Genomic DNA, 15,108 nt, shown 5'->3' on the forward strand with positions numbered 1-15,108 from the left:
ATCGGCTTCCTAGTAGTCGCAGGCCCAAAAAGTTTGGCTATTGATCTTATGGCATGTGTAGTTCGCTTCTGTGACGTCATACACATAGATAATAAACTCGTGTATAAGCTATGCAAAGAGATTGAAATAACTGGCACGAACCAGATTGAACTAATAAAAACTCGTTTTACAGGCCGCACACCTTTCAAAATTGTCACTTCTGCGCGGACCACACAATTTTTTCTTATGGCCTCAGGTTGCACACCCCTGTGATAGGGCATCCCTAGAGTTTGGCATGCTTTTAATAACAATATTGGAGTCCGGCAGAGTTGAGTTTGAATTGCTCTTATTGATATTGAAAAGCTGTATTCGAAGACTAGAGCAGCGGTTCCTAACTGGGGTCTTTAAAACTATAAATACCGCACTGGACTATAAATACTTAAAACTATAAATACCACTGGAATGATAAACAGGGGGCCAATGAGTCCTTAAAGCCTCTAATTCAAATCTAAGCGCTCCGGAAATATTTGCTCAAAGATGGCGCACAACCTGAACTCTAACCTGGTACCTATACATCTTAGCGCACATACTTCGGGAGCACCCTAATCTATGGCATTATTTTCACTATCCATTGGAATATTCAGAGTAAAAAATACTTTCGGACATCAAGAATTAAAAATCAGCCAAGAACGCTGTGATTTACATCCAGTACAGAAAAAAGCTGGCATTACACACTTAATTAATTCGGGCTTGGGTGCTCCCGAAGTATGCGTACCAAGATGGCGCACAACCTGAACATAGTATGTGTACCAGGTTAAGGTTGTTCAGGTTGTGCGTCATCTTGGTGTGATTACTTCCGGAGCGCCTGGGCTTGTATATAAATAGCAAAACTTGAACACATTTTGATAATGTAAATCTTACGTTCCTAAAAAACATGATAATAAACAAAATACACCACCCTGCGAAAAAAATACACTCGAATAAATACTTGAATAATCACACCTAACTCATACAAAAATATTGTTTCACCAAAAATTCAACACAAAACCAGGGCTGTAGAGATAGGGCACAGAGTCTCAGTTTTTTTGTGGTCAAAATTTGGAATTCTCTCATTAATTATAATTCCGGACTTCTAATGGTGATAATTATAATTTCGACAAATACTCAAAAATTAAGTCAAAGAAGTTTTCTTTACAGACAATTGAAGCGTGTATAAACAGAAGCGTAGCCAGGAATTTTTAAAAGTGAAGGTCTTGATATTTGGTATTGCCAAGTTGGACCGTAATTGCTAGGTCTGTCCGGTGGTCGTACAGGTCTTCAAGAGTCCCATAAAGTGTTTTATGCTACAAAAAATTGCTTTTTTTACATTTCAAAAGGATGCCGATACAGATGGGTTTTCAAGAGTTCAAAAAGCATTTTATTTTACGAAAAATTGCTATGTTTAAGTCAGTAATATGCCTTTTTTACATTTAAAAAAGGAAGGAGCAACCCTCAAAACCCCCTGCTGGCTATGCCCCTGTATATATGCTACAGTTCTCATTATCTAAGTTGGTTTCCAAAGTTCAGTCCTGGAATCATAATTGAAACATCAAAAAAGATTCAATTCCTAACAGTCTATCAAAGAAGATCACAAATATAATAAATATAGAGGGAACACCACATTTGAATGAGTAGATTGTCAGGAATTGTGTCGATGTCTTTTATAATAATTTTGGACAAACCCCATTCACGAGCCATTTCTAACCCATAGGATATGCCCTAACCCAGAATATAATCATATATTGTCAAATCTAAAATGCTTCATAAATACAGGGTGTCCATAACGTCCGTTTACAATTTGAATTTTGTTAAGAAGTCAGTTCTCAATATTATCTTAACCAGGTTTGTTGTTTTTCAATCAGCAATTGTTAAAGTATTTTTACCTTCATTTAATACGTCTGTGAGGGTCAAAACAATGAACTAAGAATTTTTTTTATCCTATGCTGTATTCTTGTTAATGTAAATATGAATATATTACACAAATTTTTTTATTTGGGGGGGGGGGGGGAATGGGGGGTTATTATCAAAAATATTTGTGACTATGTGGTGTTCCCGAAAAGAAAATACAAAGTGGTTGATATGTTGAATATACAGAAAATGAAAAAGCGAGGAGCACAACATAGGAGTTTATTTTGGAAAAAGAGGGGAGGGGAGAAAAAAAACGGGACCCCAACAGATAGCACCCACTAGAGCAGTTTTCCTTCCAGTTTTGAGGCCTCACCACAGGCAAATGCGCCCAAATTCTTGAATAAACTTGAAAAACATGTCTGGATATATATGCTGTTTACAGCTCTCATCGAGTGAGACGATGAAAATTAAAGGGGGGGGGGGAGAGGGGGCAGGGTTAGGGGTCAGAAAAAAATTCGGAGCCTACAGTGATACCTAGCCACTGCCGGTTTTTCAAAATATTTATGCAAGTATGCTGAATCGTGATTTATATCAAATTTTACTCAAATTCAAATTTATCTGAAAAATTCCCCCATCCCTAGGAAAATTTTTTTTTTTGGTTTCCAAATCTGTTTTACACTGAGATAAAAATACAATCAGTAAATATTACAGAAAAAATAGAACACGCTCTTTCAAACAAAAGTATAAGTAAAATCAGAATAAAATCCCCTACTTTTTTACCCCCAGTGCTCCCCCCTTTTTAATAAAAACACAATGCATTGAAACCTAATAATAATTCCTAATTTTATTTGTTTTTTTCTCAAATTATTTTTTCTTTGCATATTCGCAGAGGTCCTTCACGTCCATCATTGCTTTTTCGATGTTATCAGCAAATCGAGATGAGTTCTGATAAGATAAGATAAAGAGATAACATAAGAATGTAAATTAATTCAAATGAGTGTAACCAGAGTCAGCACCAGGTTAGAGTTAGGCCATAATTTTATCTTGATTTTTCTTATTTCAGTTCTATCACGAGTTTGGGTACTGTCTGTGTTAGCCAAGTAAATACACCCCCTTCCAATAGGTTTCAGTCTCATCACACAACTTGATGTAAAGTAGGCGAACAAAATTCGTTGCCGCCATATTGGTACACACACTTCTGGAGAGCCAAGTTGATAATAAATTAATGATCAGGTGGTTAACGCACCTTTATTGAACATAGGTTTTCTAGTAGCAGTCATGAAAAATTTAGTTGTTAATCTTATGACATGCGTTGTATGCTTTGCACAAGCTAACTGTTAGGGCATTGTAACGTCATAGACATAGATAATAAATTGGACTCAAATACAGGCTTTACAACGCATAGTGATTGGAATCACTCGCACATACCAAATCAAAAATTCGTTACGGGGGCCGCACAATATTCAAAATTGGAACTTCTCCACAGCCCACAATGTTTTTCCTAGTGGGCCGATTTTGGCCCGCTGGGCGCAGGTGGCACAGCACAGCCCTGTCTCACAGATTGGTGTCCTTCATAAAATACTTGTTACTTACGAAGCAGCAGTTGCGAATGCAGGTCACCTAAAAACTATTATAAAAAGAATACTCACGGTCTCGTGAGAGGAGACTTTGCTTGAGATGTGAAACATTATGGTGTTTTCGTGGCAGATAATGTAGGAGACACCGTAGCCATCGTCAGCGACCTGACAAAAACGTGGAGAAATTTTTAGTAACAGGTCACAGTACATAGGCTGTGAAGTCGGGAAATTTTGACCCAATTGTGACCCCAAAGTCTGTGCCATTTGAAATATGACTTTGGACTGTACGAGAAAACCAAATTTTAATAATTTCGGCTTTGAGTATGTTTGTTGAAAGCATAAGTAACAATATTCTAAGCGAGGCTTACATAAAGTGAGTGAACAATGACAAAATGAATTCTCGAATAAATTCTTCATGAATTCTCAAATGAATCCAACCATCAAAAAGAATTTACAGCTCTTTACAATCAGTGACTTTTTCTCTACAGCCTTGCTCAGAGGGAAAGTTTAGATCTAATTTCACTGTTTATTAAAGAAGGAATTAAGATGCACAGAAGATTTTGTAGACAAAATTTATTGTAGTTTAGAGATTTCCTTTAACCAAGAGTAAGAAGAAACATTCTTGTTCATCTGAAATCGGTGGTCGTTTTCTAGAAGGCTCAGAGATTGGCATTGGGTATAAATTAATTCTGACTGCACAGCCAACTGGGGGGATAAAATAATAAAATATGAAGTTGCATCATATTATATTGCTAATAAGCTTGGCCATAGAAGATTTCACACTCCATGCAAACAAACACATACCATGCATGATCAAGTATGATAAGGAGTTAAAATAATTCTTATCTATTATTCGGACATGAGTCTTCTTTACTTCTGAGTGAGCACACATCATAATTCTGTACTGTTCAAAAGCTTTGGCATTTCAGTGCTAGCAGCTAGACTTGCTCAGAGACAAGTCTCTGCTACATTGAGCAAGCTCACATGGAGAATGTGTTAAAAAACTTTAATTGAAATTTCACAGATATTGAGTACTAAATACGGCTTCTAAAAGAGCGGTTGAATTCTAGAAGCAAGCTAACATTATCACAATTTGAAACACACAATTTTGAAGCCATGCTGAGCAACTATGAAGTGAAAAACAAGACTAGAATCGTGGAGTCGTAAATTGGATTCAAGAACTATAACTAAAGCAGTGGTTCTTAAACTTTATAGGCCCCTTTGTCAAGTTTGCACCAGACTAGTGAATGTAAATACCAAAAATAAGGCAGGAAAGATCAAATCAAACAAATATTTTAAATTAGCCTCACGCCCCAGAAAAAAATTGTCTACACGCCCCACCATTGAGAACCACTGTTCTCAAGTATCACCGCAGCCGAAATCATTAACGATGTTGAGATCCTTCAATAGACTGGCCATGACCTAGCGCAGTGGTTCTCAAATGGGGCGCGACCTGCAAGGGGGCCGTAGACAATTGTTTGATGGGGTGGATGCTAATTAAAAAGGAAAATTCGATTTGATATTGCATGCGTTATTTTGGATGCATACATCAATTTCATTATTTATGTTCCATCCACGTAGATTATTTTCAATTAGCTTCTAGCCCCCTCAAATAATTGTCTACGCCTTCCTTCTGGGGCGCACCTCATCGCTTGAGAACCATTGTTTTAGTTTTATTTAATCAGCCCATTGGTCACCCTGTATATAATCACGTATTGTATCAACCAATCAAATCAAGGATTTGTTATTCAAATTTTGACTTATTAACACACTCCACACACACAATTAACTGAAACAATTTTGGTAATTGAGGTATTGAAGAGTGGAGGACATAGCTGCTCGAGACATTATAAGCTTGACTATAATTATAAATACAAGGTGTGCATAAAATCCATTTACAATTTCAATCTTGTTGTGAAGTCAATTCTCAGTATATCTTAACCAGGTTTGTTGTTTTTAATCAGTAATTGTTTAAGTATTTTTACTTCATTTCATACATATGTGAGGGCCAAAACAATATATGGTATCGATAAATTCCCTGCAATTGTAAATAATTTTAGGACTTTATGGACATCCTATATTTTTTAAAAAGTTTGTGCTTTGTGCGCTTCCTCGTCTAGGAAAGATGACTTATAATTGCAGAAATATTCCATGCATATAAAGATAAGAACATTCTGTCTAGTCATGCTTCATTGGTCACTGGTGGCAAAAGCCTGCAGCAAAATTCTTAGGGGTACAGTAATTTCAAGAAGCCACTGATGTGTGTTATGGAGTTTCTGCTGTTACAGTTTTAAGACTCAATGCAAGAAACAGCACAACATTGCCTGCAAGCGTGTGAGACCCATACATCCATTAGATGTCGCTATTGCATTCTTACCGGACCGAATCCTCCTCCCCCAGACAAGAATGAGGGGTGTTCGACAAGATTTATCTTCATTCCCTGTTGGTGGGGGGTCTGAGATGTCGAAAGACGCCACGGCTCACGAAGAACCTGTTGGGGTGGAGCAGGGTCGTAGCAGAAGAGTGGAAAGGTCAAATTTAGGGTCAAAGGTTATTTTGTAGAGACTAAATATCAAGTTGAAGGTCATTTTGTAAAGTAGAGGTCAAATTTAGGAGTGAAGGTCATTTCGCAAATTAGGGGTCAAATTTGGGGTTGAATGTCATTTTGTAAATTAGAGGTTAATTTTTTGGTTCAAGGTGATTTTATAATTTGGGGTTATATGTCATTTTATAGAGGTCAACTTTCAGGTTGAAGGTCATTTCACACAGTAGAGGTCAGAATTGGGGTTGAAAGTCATTTTATAGAGGTCAAATTTATAGTCGAAGGTCATACAATGTTAGACAAAACTACCCAAACCATAAAGTACGTTATTTCAAGCACCTAATGTTTCGTTTTATGTTGGAATGATAAGGGGTCATATCAGGTTCAAGGGTCATAAGATCAGGAAGTAGGAAGAAAGTTCATATAAAGAGAGAAAAGGTGAAAATGATTAGAGCAATGAAAATATTATTGCTGTAAAAATGGTTTCTAGCGGAATAGGCTTACACAAGTCTGGCTCTATATGCAATTTGCAAAATTATACCCCTACGGGATTCAAACCTCGTACTCACACATGGTAATCAAAAGTGCAATGACGAGCATGTACTAATCCATTAGAAACCGTTTCTACAAATATACAAGACTGTTAAAATTAAAACAAACATCTAAAATATAGCATTGCATAATCCCTTGTAAACCAGGTAGAATACAACTGTTTCATATATGTTATTTATACAAATTTGCCAAATAGTAGGCCGTTAACACAGTTATCAATAACAGTAGGCCCACTTTTGGACCAACCTGTAATGTGTTCGGTACTCCTGAATTATTCGAACCAAGATGGTGGACACAGGAATGTAGTATGTGTACTAGGTTGGGGTAAGGCCATAATTTTATTCCAATTTTCCTTATTTTAGTTCTATTACGAGTTTGGGGACTAGCTAAGTGACTTCCTTAGTATTTGTACCTGAGATTATGGCCTAACCCTGACCTGGTACACATACTACATTCCGGTGTCCGTCATTTTGGTTCACATACTTCGGGAGTACCATGTGTTCTATGTGAAAACTTTTTGCATAACCAATACGAGGATTTCACAAACACAGAAGATTTTTAGGGAAAGATATAGAAGTCGAATGCCCTCGCAAAAAGTTTTCACACAAATACCCCCCCCCCCTCCATTGATCGTTAACTCCCCCTACCTGAAACAGAAAAAATTGTAAAAAAATCGCAAATTAGGTTTAAAAAATGCGTTGAGGGCAATGATTGTTGCAATCGCATGTTCTGTAGAATTAGAAGGAATTAAAAACTAAAAATTAGGAGATAGAATTACGCAAACAAGGGTGTTAGTAATAACATGCATGAGTGATGATTAGACAAACAGCCAATCACAGCCAGTGTATTATGACACGCTTGATGATGTCATATTAGACTCACCGGACCAAATCCTCCCCCTTGTGGTGTCAAGTCAGTGTGAAAATCTTTATAATGGTCGATACGACCAGTTTGGTTAATCGCAGTCTGGGATGTTGACAATTCCCACGCTTCACCGAGCACCTACCCCCAAATTATGATGTCATACGTCAATACATGATGTCACAATGAAACAAAGTAAATCATTTAAACAGACATGGGTAAGTTATGAAAAGAATTTCCACGCCTCACCAAGCATCTGATTTCAAATTATGATGTCATGAATCAATATATAATGTCACAATAAAACAAAGTGATGTGGTTAAGAGTGATTCTTACATCATAAGATGAATACTAATACCATATTATGACATAAAAAAAAATGAAAAATGAAAATCGTTGCACTATAGTGATGTCACAACACAACCATAGTTACATCATAATACAACATCAAAACTAAAAAGCAACCTCGTACAAACAGTGAATTAGATCGAAAGGTGAGCGTTAATACAAATGGTTAGAAGCACAACCCAAAGAATATTTGAAGATATTTTTTAGAATGTATTTGGAATGATAGGGTATCAGGTTTAGGCCAGTTGTTCCCGAAGCTGATTGACCGGGGCCAAATTAGAAGCAGAAGGATATTTGCGGGTCGGGAAAGTGGAGCGCTCGCTAGGGGCCGAAACCAGTACCGGTACATATAATTAAGATATCGGTATAAGTAAGAATACATACAGGCTTAAACTGTGATAATGACGGTATCTAGAACTCAAAAAAAAATGTGTTAAACTGTTTAACTTGAGTTGGTTATTATTTTTTAAGTCAGTTCGAGCGTAATTTTAGAAAAAAGCCAAAAAAGACTTGAATATTAATCAAAATCAAACATATTTGAAAGTAGGGCAAAATTTACAGAATTCACCGCGGACAAACCAAAGCAGTTTATGTCACTTTTTTCAGAAATTGAATTTTTCATCTACCATCATCATGGACCATCTTAATATGGCGTACCTGCACCTGTTTTAGTTTTGATTGCAAGTCGTCCCTTATGTGCATTTTAGTTTTGGTTGTTACAACCATACGAACGTTGTTTAACTGAAAATAAGACCTAGCCTGAATTTTAAAAATGATTTTAATATAAGCCTTCCCATCAAAATAAGACCAAGTCAATGTTTCACAAAATCTTAAGATGTGACAAAAGCCAATTTGGTAAATTGCAGCAAGACAGACTTACTTAAGTCGGGAGTTATTGCGACAGAAAACATGGAAACTGATTGAAGATTAATGAAAACAGTGAAAAGAAAGACACACAGCATGATAATAGTTATTTTTTAGAGTAGAGAAACTCAAAGATGAAAAAGTTTTTTTTTTTTCTTAAGATGAAAAAATGTGATATGCGTGTAATGACTACATCCAAAAAATGGGATTCCCCCTCCCTCCTTCAATTTTTGAACTATGTTTTTTGAAAGGCTGATGAGTCCCAACCTATGGGTGTATTTGAAAGGTCCAATGACTTGCCATGTGGGTCACGGTTAGATGAGTTAAAATGCAGGATTGAAATGAAAATAAAATTAAAAAAGACTGTTAATTTTTCATTATCAGATTCAACTGAAAAAAAGTTTTGGTCCAATAAGTAAAAAAAGGGTTTAAATGAAGCAAAATTGACATGATACTATGTGCACATTCGAGGGTCGCAAGGATTTGTAACTGCTTTGTCACAGAGTGTTCAACTAAAGAGTCGCGGTCTAATAAATAAAAATACAGGGTTGAAATTAACCAAAATTGATGTGGATCTATCTATTCATTCAGGGAATCGCATGGATTTGTAGAGTCACAGGGTGATATGTTACTGAGGGTTCAACTAAAGAGTCACGGTCTAATAAGTAAAAATGCAGTATCAAAATGAACTAAAATTGATGCGGAACTATTTGCGTATTCACAAGTTGCTGCTGTCACAGAAGGGACGAATGTTTGCTGGATATACAAATCAAGACAATTTTTTTTTAGTTTAGTCAGATACAAAGAAAATTTCAAAATATATAATTGTTTTGAAAATATCATACATTGTGGTGAACAAATAAATTATTATTTTCATGATTGTAATTCGCGATTTAAAAAAAACTTTATTGAAAATTTTTTTTTTTTTTGACATAATGAAGAATTTGATGACAATAGACAGCCATGCTGCGATAACTAAAAATGAAGGGTACAAATAAAGACAGTCACAGTTGAATGATCAAAAATGCTGGGTTAAAATGATAATAACATTCTTTATGATTTTTCATCTAATGAACTTACATTTGTGAAACACTTAATCATAGTTATGAGTTCCCAGTTCCCAGTATTGCCTGCCCAAATAAATTAAACCCAGACATTCAAAAAAAAATGCAGCCCCTTACAAATCATCAGTGACAACTTATTAGGTTTGTCCAGAGTGAAGACACAAAACATCACATGTGGTTAGCGTATTAAAAAGTGAGTAGAAATATATAAACAAGAAGAAAAAGTAATAAATCGAAAAAAAATTTAAAAAAAAAAGAAAAAAAAAAAGGAAAATGATATTTTGACCTTTTGCAAAAAGGGAGACTCAATTTTGAGATATTTTGACACGACGTAGAGACAAAATAAATGACGATCAATTCCTTGACCTATGGGAGGAAAAAAAGATCGGTTTAGAATTGGGGCCTTGTGGGAATTCCCCCTCCCCCCTATTGACTTGGATTGTTTCAAGCATAGCTTGAAAAGCGATGAAAATTTATCACCACGTTGCCTGGTATCCCAGAACCAAGCTTTGTCTACAGAAGCGTGGCCAGGAATTATTTAAAGGAGGGGGGTTTTGATTTTTTAATAGCCAAGTTAGACAGAAACAGCTATCATTTTCTACCAGATGCCGGTGAAAGTAGGTTTTCAATTATCTTGAGGGTCTAAAAAGCGTTCCAAGCTGCGAAAAAATGCTATGTATGTTACACAAAAAGGTTATTTTACATTTCAGAAGGGTGCGTTAGCCAGTGGCTTGTAGGTACTGAGTTCAAATTGAGGGTAAGAAAATGTTTTAAATAACACAATAACTTACCAGTTATTGCCTCCTTATATCCAAATACATGGCGTTCTGTAGCTTTCTTCAAAAGAGCAATTCTGTCTTCATTCTGAAAAGGGAAAATTTATTAGAAATGGTGAAAACTGATTCAAAACGTTATAGAAAGATTTGAAAAGTGGGAACACTCTTTCAAATAAAAGAAGGATGAACAGAATAGCAAAGATGCCTAGATATGAATAAAGAAAAACTTTTAGAGAGTGTTATTAGGACGTTAACAAAACCATCTCGACACTAAATTGAAACTCGAGGATGCGCGTGCGGAAGAGATGTGAAAAGCACATTGTCGAATCGAGCGAGCGAGAAAACAAAGCTTTGTTAACAGTTACATAACTTGAAAGTCTCTGGTAACCTAGATTACAACACAAATAGTTTGTACTACTTCATCTCAATTGAGCCAAGAAATAACAGCATCGATTCTCGTTTATTACAAGTACTTTATTCTGACTAGTCACGCTCTAATGGGCAAAACTTGGTTAGTAAAATAATGAACTTATAGTTTGTTCTAGATCTTCCATGTCCCGAACGAAAGCGCAGGATTCAGTCAAGCATGAACGAACAGTCTCGCTCCTCCCGTCTCGGAACAATCTCGTCATCGAGGCTTCGTAAGTCAAACTGAAATGACCTTTGTCCTGTCATAAAATGATTTTTATTTTAAGGGATGTAATATGAGAAAGCAGTTTGTATGGCAACTTATGTATGATACAGAGAAATGCTTTGTTCTACATTTCAAAAAAGACGGTTGCGACTCTCAAACCCCCCTCCCTGACCGCACCCCTGCTTCAAAACCATTACGTAGCACCTTATACAGGGTGCAATAAGTTGTGCAGGCGATCTGTTTTATGCTAATGTTATGAATATATATTTCATTCCTTTTAGTGCGGTTGGCATGTTACGTCTATGTCTCTTGGGCCATATTTCCCAACCAGTGCCCTCATGAGGGCCAAAGAGCGGTTGGAGGGAGGGCACAATACCAAGCGCAAAACTGAGTTTACGTTGGAAATCACAGGTCTTGGGCAAAAATCCCCAATACGACTCATTAGTCATCCGAGTCCACAGTCAAGTAAGAATTAGCAAGTTAGTTGATGGCGAGTCATTGATGAATGGATACTCAAGTCAATGACCAAAGCCAAGGATGTAGCCAGGAATTTTGAAAGCGGGGTTCTGAAATTTCTAATGCCAAGATAGACCGTAACAGCTAGCGGCTCTGGCCGGCCTTAAGACACTAGTTTCCATGAGTTTATATGACAACTTGTGTTTAAAAGGGCGCTCACATCGGTAAAAATTCATAGTTTTTTCACTCTTGTTACTCTGTTGAATCTTTTGCCCGGTGCCTTTATAACTGTAAGGCTAAGCGATAGCCGCATTCTTTATCAAGGGGATGACAAGAAACTATGCAAGAACTCAAAATTTCAAGTGCCCCACTAAAATTTTAAATAAATGATATTTTTCATTTCTCTTACCCTGAAATGTGCAAGTTGAAGAGACAATTGGATAAAAGCATCAGGAGACATTCGGAAAATTTTGATCAATCCTTTTCCGAATTGACGAAACGGGAACATGTGGAGGTCTACGTCATCAGACAAAAGCTTTGCAATCTTCAGAGTTTATTAAATGACGTCGATGCACTGTATAAAGGAAAATTAATTGTTAGGATACTGATTCAACTCTGTTTAAAATCAGCGCTACCAAGCAAAAATGATAATATATAGCGCAGCAGTTCCTAACTGGAGGCCACAGAGCAGTTTCTGGTGGCCACAATGCTATGTGCAAAAATGATTACATAGAAAAATAATCGGAAAGCAACACTTACAGCAGGGGTCACCAACGCGTTGCCCGCGGGCACCAAGTCGCACGCGAAGACCATATGAGTCGCCCGCAGGTCTGTTCCAAACTAAGCTTAATAACGGCTTTTATAAGTAAGCTAGATCAATTAAATTTTGTCCTGCTATTTTAGTATAAATCACACTTTTATGGGAACCAGAAATGACACTATATTAATTATTGTAATCATCAACCCTATTTTATTTGACCTCAGAAATGTGACGGGTGAATAAATACATAAATTGTTATGGCATGAGACTTTGTGTACAAATACATAGGTGCATTGTGCAAGGCAAGAATTTGTTTCAGTGACATGCCCAGGTAATGTGTTACCAGATATTCTAATAGTAAACTGCAGCTCTAATATTTTAATATTGACTTAATATTCAAATATTTTGCCTGTTCTACTCAGTATTTTTGGATTTGATTCATTATGTAAATAAACTATTTCATGTAATAAGGAAATTCCAAGGTAAATCAAAACTTGGTTGGTATTTGAGTTTGCAACTCACAAAAAACTTTCTCATGTGAAAGTGGACCGCAACCATAAAAGACATTAGGCAGGCCTGCTGTCGAGAATAATTACAGTTCGAAAGCATGCTGAATAAACATGTAGTGCTTATATTCAAACCTTGTTTAAAGTTTTGTAAACATTCCTGAATTACCGTTTTGTATGTTATAATTTTATCATGACATAGTTCAAAATATGTTATCTATTACATTGGTTCCCGAAGTTGATTGGCCAGGGTCCAAAATTAGAAGCCAAAGGGTATTCGCAGACTAGGAGAGGGAAATGGGCACAAGGAGCTGATACTTGTATGAGAAATTAAGATACCGATATATTTGAATTCTTGCGAATATATACATTCTTAAACTGTGATAATCACATTACAATTTGAGGCGCTTCAGAAGTATGTGTACCAATATGGAGGTAACTAATTTTGTTCGCCTCCTTCACATCAAGTTGTGTGAAGGGAATGAAACCTATGGGCTTGGCAAGCACAAACAGTCCCCGAACTCATAATAGAACTAAAATAAAATCAAATTACGGCCTAACCCTTAACCTGGTACACATTACAGGAGTATCCAATTGGCCTGGTCGTATTAGAACGCAAAAAGGTAAAAACACAAAGTGTTAATCTATTTCACTCAAGTTCAGCAGGCCATATTAAATCATGGGCTAATTGCCTATAATCTATTATATCCTACCGATATCAGGAACATCACAGTTAGTTGTAGAAGAACAACAGTGTTGAATGAGATCGGCAGGATTCCTAGAAGTTGTAGATTGTAAAGTAGAGAGAACAGAAGACTGAGCTTTGTTACTCTGAAAAAAATAGGATATTATGGTGAATTGCCAGTAACTAAATTCAAAATTGTAAGAACGAGTTCTCTTTTGTGTCAAACTGGTTCCCTCATCTTAGAAAACCATTTCACGTTCCCAAAGAGCAATTCAGAATTCTAGAACAGGTTCCCCTATGTATCAAGCTCACTAACAACGGGTTCTTTCATTTTAGAAAATGTATGAATGTCACTATCAGGGCTGGAGTCAAAGCCATGGAGCAAAGCCTACCGGGTTAGATGGAGCCAGAGTTACCACAAATTTTAGTAGCACTAGCTTATAGCATCTTATTAACTTTTATTATTTTAGTGATATTTAGAAATTGGAGTCAAAACATTGAATTTTGTTTCATGGTGAAATCTATATTTAAACTCTTTTGGAATTGTAAACTTGATTCTCTGTCTGCTCTAAAGATTTGAAAATCTTTACTCCTGCTCGGTTGTGCCAGAAGTTTGCAATAAATTGAAACTCCATAGCCCAGTCACTAACTACCGTAATAATTACCGTAATTTTTATGTCTCGATTTGTAACAAATCAATACTCACGTCGCCAAATGAATAGATTTCACGGTCTCATGATTCCATTGTTTCCTCACAAATGTTGCAGCATTTTTGACGAACCCCCCTCCGCAGGCTCCAAACATTCCAAGAATAGTACAGATCAAGAGAGAGTCAGGGAAAGCTCCACGACCAAGTTTCACTCCTAAATTATGAAAATAATTGTTTGAAATAACAAGAGAGTAAAATTCCAATAATTACACATACATGGAGATGAGCACAGCGAAATAAAGTGTTGTCGTGTGAGAATCGTAGTGAAACAAAATTATTTAACATAACAAGAGAGCAACGCTTTGCATTCATACCAGCACGCAGCACATGTATCAATGCTCAATATATATTGGCCTTAATTAAGAACCGAGACTACAGAAGAAAAACAAGCACAGTGGAACACAGCGTATTTCCATGTGTCATGTAATAAAGTTCTTACAAATTAAATTTGTCCTGAAATCTGAAACAAATGACTGGCTAACTTACACCATACTCAACACAGACTTGTAACTAAAGCAGATGCCAAGGTACGTCATATTATCAAGCTGTCTTATCAACATTCCTTTCCCCTGATATAAACATGAAAATCATTCCTAAACGGCTGGAATTGCGAAGTTTAATGCAAATTTTTCACAAACATCAAATATCAGAAAATGTAAACAAATATATAGCATACCTTTTATAATTTTTCTTGTTCGGATCATTTCTTTTCCCAGAACAATCACTAACATCGCTGGTTTCCATGACAACAAAATTATAAATGACATCTTTGGGAGAGTAGAAGATGTGCCACCATACTATTGTCATCATGAGAACTGACTGGAATGAAAAATTATTATATGTTGTATGAATTATTTATAGGTCCAGGCTATCACATGCTATGTTGCCACCGATACCTGTCGATACGT

At 36.3% G+C, this 15,108-nt stretch overlaps 1 protein-coding gene and 1 long non-coding RNA gene across 2 annotated transcripts in view; both read right to left on the bottom strand.

Moving 5' to 3' along the window:
- The window catches only part of LOC144431830 (uncharacterized), a 278,870-nt gene that overhangs the window by 177,960 nt on the left and 85,802 nt on the right, over window positions 1-15,108 (bottom strand). The window lies entirely within an intron of this gene.
- LOC144431805 (carnitine O-palmitoyltransferase 1, liver isoform-like) lies at window positions 3,516-13,637 on the bottom strand. The gene is made up of 7 exons (XM_078119654.1): window positions 13,520-13,637; window positions 11,950-12,114; window positions 10,466-11,118; window positions 9,961-10,040; window positions 7,420-7,539; window positions 5,821-6,324; window positions 3,516-3,608 (listed from the first exon to the last, which is right to left on the bottom strand). The coding sequence occupies exons 2-3, from the start codon at window positions 12,046-12,048 to the stop codon at window positions 10,963-10,965; spliced, it is 255 nt and encodes an 84-aa protein (XP_077975780.1). The 5' UTR covers window positions 12,049-12,114; window positions 13,520-13,637; the 3' UTR covers window positions 3,516-3,608; window positions 5,821-6,324; window positions 7,420-7,539; window positions 9,961-10,040; window positions 10,466-10,962.

Source organism: Styela clava, chromosome 2 (assembly GCF_964204865.1).
Source record: "Styela clava chromosome 2, kaStyClav1.hap1.2, whole genome shotgun sequence".
Taxonomy (NCBI): domain Eukaryota; kingdom Metazoa; phylum Chordata; class Ascidiacea; order Stolidobranchia; family Styelidae; genus Styela; species Styela clava.